The following is a 4,084-nucleotide window of genomic DNA, read 5'->3' as shown; positions in this document are numbered from 1 at the left end:
TGCCTTTCAGTAAGGGAGAACGACAGAAATCTCCAGGCCAGTGCCGACATCACTACTACCCAGGTGCACTCCGCTCTCCACGCTCGGACCCCCTTCTTTCAGTCTTCCAGCACCCTCAGGAGGCGGGGAGGGGGGGGATGCTCTCAGAAGGCCAGGTGGCCGATTCTATGGCTAGCCACAAGGAAACAGCACTGTCCAGATTCAAATGGACCCCGTGCCCTGCAGAATCCCAGGGGTCATGCCTGGAAGGGCTTCAGTACCGCTTTTCTTTTTCAGGGGATGAACAGCCAGTATGTCCGCCGAGAGGTCTTCTGCGGAAACACCTGCCATGAGCTCAAACGCTTCTGGGAGAGAGAGATCGGCAAACAGACATTCTACCGCCAGTCCGAGGAGCACCGCCTGGGAAGGAGCGCGCTGAGAAAGTATGCAGCCGCGTGTCTGTTTGAACACATTTTAAAAAGACATATAATTTTGGTTTATGTGTATGGATGTTGTGCCTGTGTGTCTGAGAATCCCGTGCATGCCAGGCCCTGGAGGCCAGAAGAGTGTGTTGGATCTTCTGGAACTGGAATTACAGACTGTTGTTAGCTGCCATGTGGGTGTTAGCAACCACCTGTAATTTCAGCTCCAGGGGATTCAACACCTCTGGTCACCTTGAGTACACAGGTACGCACGCACACACACACACACACACACACACACACACACACACACGTATGTACACACATGCACATGCACATTATTAAAAATAGTAAAAATAAGTTTAAAATATAAGATAGAGGTATTGGAGATGGTTCTGAGGTAAGTCTGGACAACATGAAACTGCTAAAAATAAAAAGAGGGAGGAGGGAGGAAGGGAGGAAAGAAAAAAAGAGCTACAAAATGGACTGAGGAACTGGTTCAGTTGGGAAAGCATTTGCCATGTAAGCATAAGGACCTGAGTTCAAGTCCCAGGCCAAACATAAAAAAAAATCCAGGCACAGCAGTGCCCACCAATTATCCCAATGCTGGGGAGACAGAGACAAGAGGATCAGTAAGGCCTGCCGGCTAGCCAGTCTAGCTGAATTGGCCAGCTCTAGTTTAGTAAGAGATCCTATATCAAAAATGTAAAAATAGGAGCTGGAGAGATGGCTCAGTGGTTAAGAGCACCGGCTGCTCCTCCACAGGACCCAGGTTCAATTCCCAGCACCCACGTGGTGGCTCACAACCATCTGTAACTCCAGTTCCAGGGGATCCAATTTCTTCTGCTGCTCTCTGAGGGCACCAGGCATGTGCACGATGCACAGACATGCCTGCAGACAAAACATTCATACACATAAAACATTTTAAATTTAAAAGTAAGGTAGAGAGGGGCTGGAGAGATGACTCAGTGGTTAAGAGCACTGGCTGCTCTTCCAGAGGTCCTGAGTTCAATTCCCAGCAATCATGTGGGGCTCACAACCACCTGCAGTAAGATCAGATGCCCTCTTCTGGTGTGCAGGTATACATGCAGAAAGAGCACTTGTATACATACATAAAATAAATAAATCTTTAAAAATTAAAAAAAAAATAAGGTAAAGAACAACAAATAAAATACCTGACCTTGATTCTGGCCTCTGCATGCACACACACACACACACACACACACACACACACACAGAGGCATATGCATATGTACTCACAGAACCCCCAGTCAGAAAGCGGGTCTGTTAATTTTCATCTATGTAAGCAAATATGCATAGATACTTGATTTGCAAGTCCTCTGCACACCCTCCTAAGACCTGAGCACACAAAGGGGTTCAGGGAGGAAATGGGAGGATGCTTCCCAGAGCCACAGCTGTAGAGAGCGGACCGCATCTGTGCACGTTTCTACTTCCAGACTCAGGGAAGAATGGAAGCAGAGGCTGGAAACGAAGCTGAGACTGCGGAACAATCCAGAGGAGGCGGAAAGGCAGACAACAGTCAGCTGAGAGCTTCCTGCTTCCCTGACCCCTAGAGGACACAGAGCACCAGGTCACTGGGCTGGAAGTCAGTTAAACCCCAGTCTCTCTGCTGCTGCACATCCCTTCCCAACGCCCATGGTGGCTGTTTGCCAAGCTGTGCGCTCTGCGTGGAGGCCCGGCTATTATTCCAAATGTCTCTGACCGTGAGCTTGTTTAGCATCAAGGCCTCAGACCTTGTGTTTTGTTTTCCTATAATTTCCCTCTAGATTTAAAATCCACGTATTTTAAAGTATATGCACTCCAGAAGGGATCTGGATCTCCTGGTCCTGCTTTAAACACTGCATGGTATGTCTGCTGCACCAATTCACCCAGGAAGCATAATCTTTTCTCTAATTTTCCTTTGAAGAGAAGAGCAATGTACCTATCTACAGAAACAAAAGCAGCACCGTAGCATAAAATAAGGTTTGCAAAGATCTGGTCTCTATGTGAACTTAAACGGCCTTCTAAAAGCCGTGTTTATCAATAAAATTTGGAGATTATTTTAATAAAGTTCAGTCTTTTGCCATGATCATGCACGTCATTGCACGTATTTAGTTGAATCTCCCTGAGTTTGCACAGTTAGCATCCAGTCTGTTAGCTCAACAAAACTGATGTCAGGCTACACCAAGAGGGTTTAGCACACAGATTCTGGGCTTTGAAATTACACTGTCGCTCCGTCTCTCAGGCCTAGAGCACCAGGGTTGCTGCTGTTGAGAATGCAATGATAATGGGGTCCAGGAACTTTCTTCTTCACAGAAGAAGAGAGCAGAGAGGTTTGTGATTGTTGTCCATGACACCTGTAAGGCTTTTTAGACACAAGGGCAATTCAGCTGTAAAACATAAAAATAATCCCTCAGATCACAGACAGACATATTATTGTTACCATTACACTCGAAAAGTATTTATCTTCATTTTAAATTATGTGTATCTGTGTGTGAGAGTCATATGTATCTGTGTATGTCATGTGTATCTGTGTGTGTGTCATACGTATCTCTGTATGGGTGTGTTATGTGCATCTGTGTGGGTCAGTCATGTGTATCTCTGTGTGGGTGTGTCATGTGTATCTCTGTGTAGGTGTGTCATGTGTATCTGTGTGTATCATATGTATCTGTGTGGGTGTGTCATGTGTAAGTGTGTCATGTGTTTCTGTGGGGAAGAGTGAAATGCTGGTGCCTGTGATGGCTGTCATATCCTTGGGAGCTGGATGTACAAGTGGTTGTGATATCCCTATCCGGATGCCGGGAACTGAGCTCAGGCCCTTGGCAAGAGCAGTATGTACTTCAACCACTGAGCCATGGCTCCAGCCCCATCTATTATACCTATTGATGGACAAGGAAGCAGAGGCCCAGAAAAGTGATACAGGTATGGAATTGATTAGTGAAAGAGACAAGGTTCAATATTAATTTTTTTAATATTTATTGATTTATTATACAATATTCTGTCTGTGTGTATGCCTGCAGGCCAGAAGAGGGCACCAGACCCCATTACAGACGGTTGTGAGCCACCCTGTGGTTGCTGGGAATTGAACTCAGCACCTTTGGAAGAGTAGGCAATGCTCTTTACCTCTTAACCGTCTCTTCAGCCCCAGATTCAATATTAATTTTAACTTCAAAAATAAATCCTCCTTTCAAATCATGGTGCTAGTTAGTTTATGGGAAACCAGCTTCTACAAGTACACCACTTACTAGGGTAGGGGCATGGGGATTAGAAAAATCAGTAAAGCCGGGTGGTGGTGGCGCATGCCTTTAATCCCAGCACTCGGGAGGCAGAGGCAGGCAGATCTCTGTGAGTTCGAGGACAGCCTGGTCTACAAGAGCTAGTTCCAGAACAGGAACCAAAAAAGCTACGGAGAAACCCTGTCTCGAAAATAAAAAAGAAAAAGAAAAAGAAAAAAAGAAAAATCAGTAAAGAAAATGAAGATGCAGGTGAAAATAATACAACAGAAACATAAGACAGTACCGGGAGGGAGTGAATACTGAAATCGCTGTGTTTAATTGTCAACGAAGGGCTCAACTGTATCCATGAAGGCCGTGGTTGGGGGCTGTCCCCTGTTTCTAGGAACACCAGAAGATTTCCGGGAGCTCAACAGTCAATTCCTTGGGTTTGGAGAAACGGTTAAGCTG

General features: G+C 45.8%; 1 protein-coding gene across 1 annotated transcript; it reads left to right on the top strand.

Moving 5' to 3' along the window:
* The first annotated feature begins 273 nt into the window (after positions 1-273).
* Fam240a (family with sequence similarity 240 member A) lies at positions 274-2,123 on the top strand. Its single transcript, XM_026779109.1, is given in 2 exon segments — positions 274-422; positions 1,859-2,123. Coding segments are annotated over 2 exon segments (408 nt in total). The 5' UTR covers positions 274-279.
* The last annotated feature ends 1,961 nt before the right edge of the window (positions 2,124-4,084 follow it).

The sequence above is a fragment of the Microtus ochrogaster genome, chromosome 5 (assembly GCF_000317375.1).
Source record: "Microtus ochrogaster isolate Prairie Vole_2 chromosome 5, MicOch1.0, whole genome shotgun sequence".
Classification (NCBI taxonomy): Eukaryota; Metazoa; Chordata; class Mammalia; order Rodentia; family Cricetidae; genus Microtus; species Microtus ochrogaster.
This window is presented reverse-complemented; position numbering and strand designations above follow the sequence as displayed.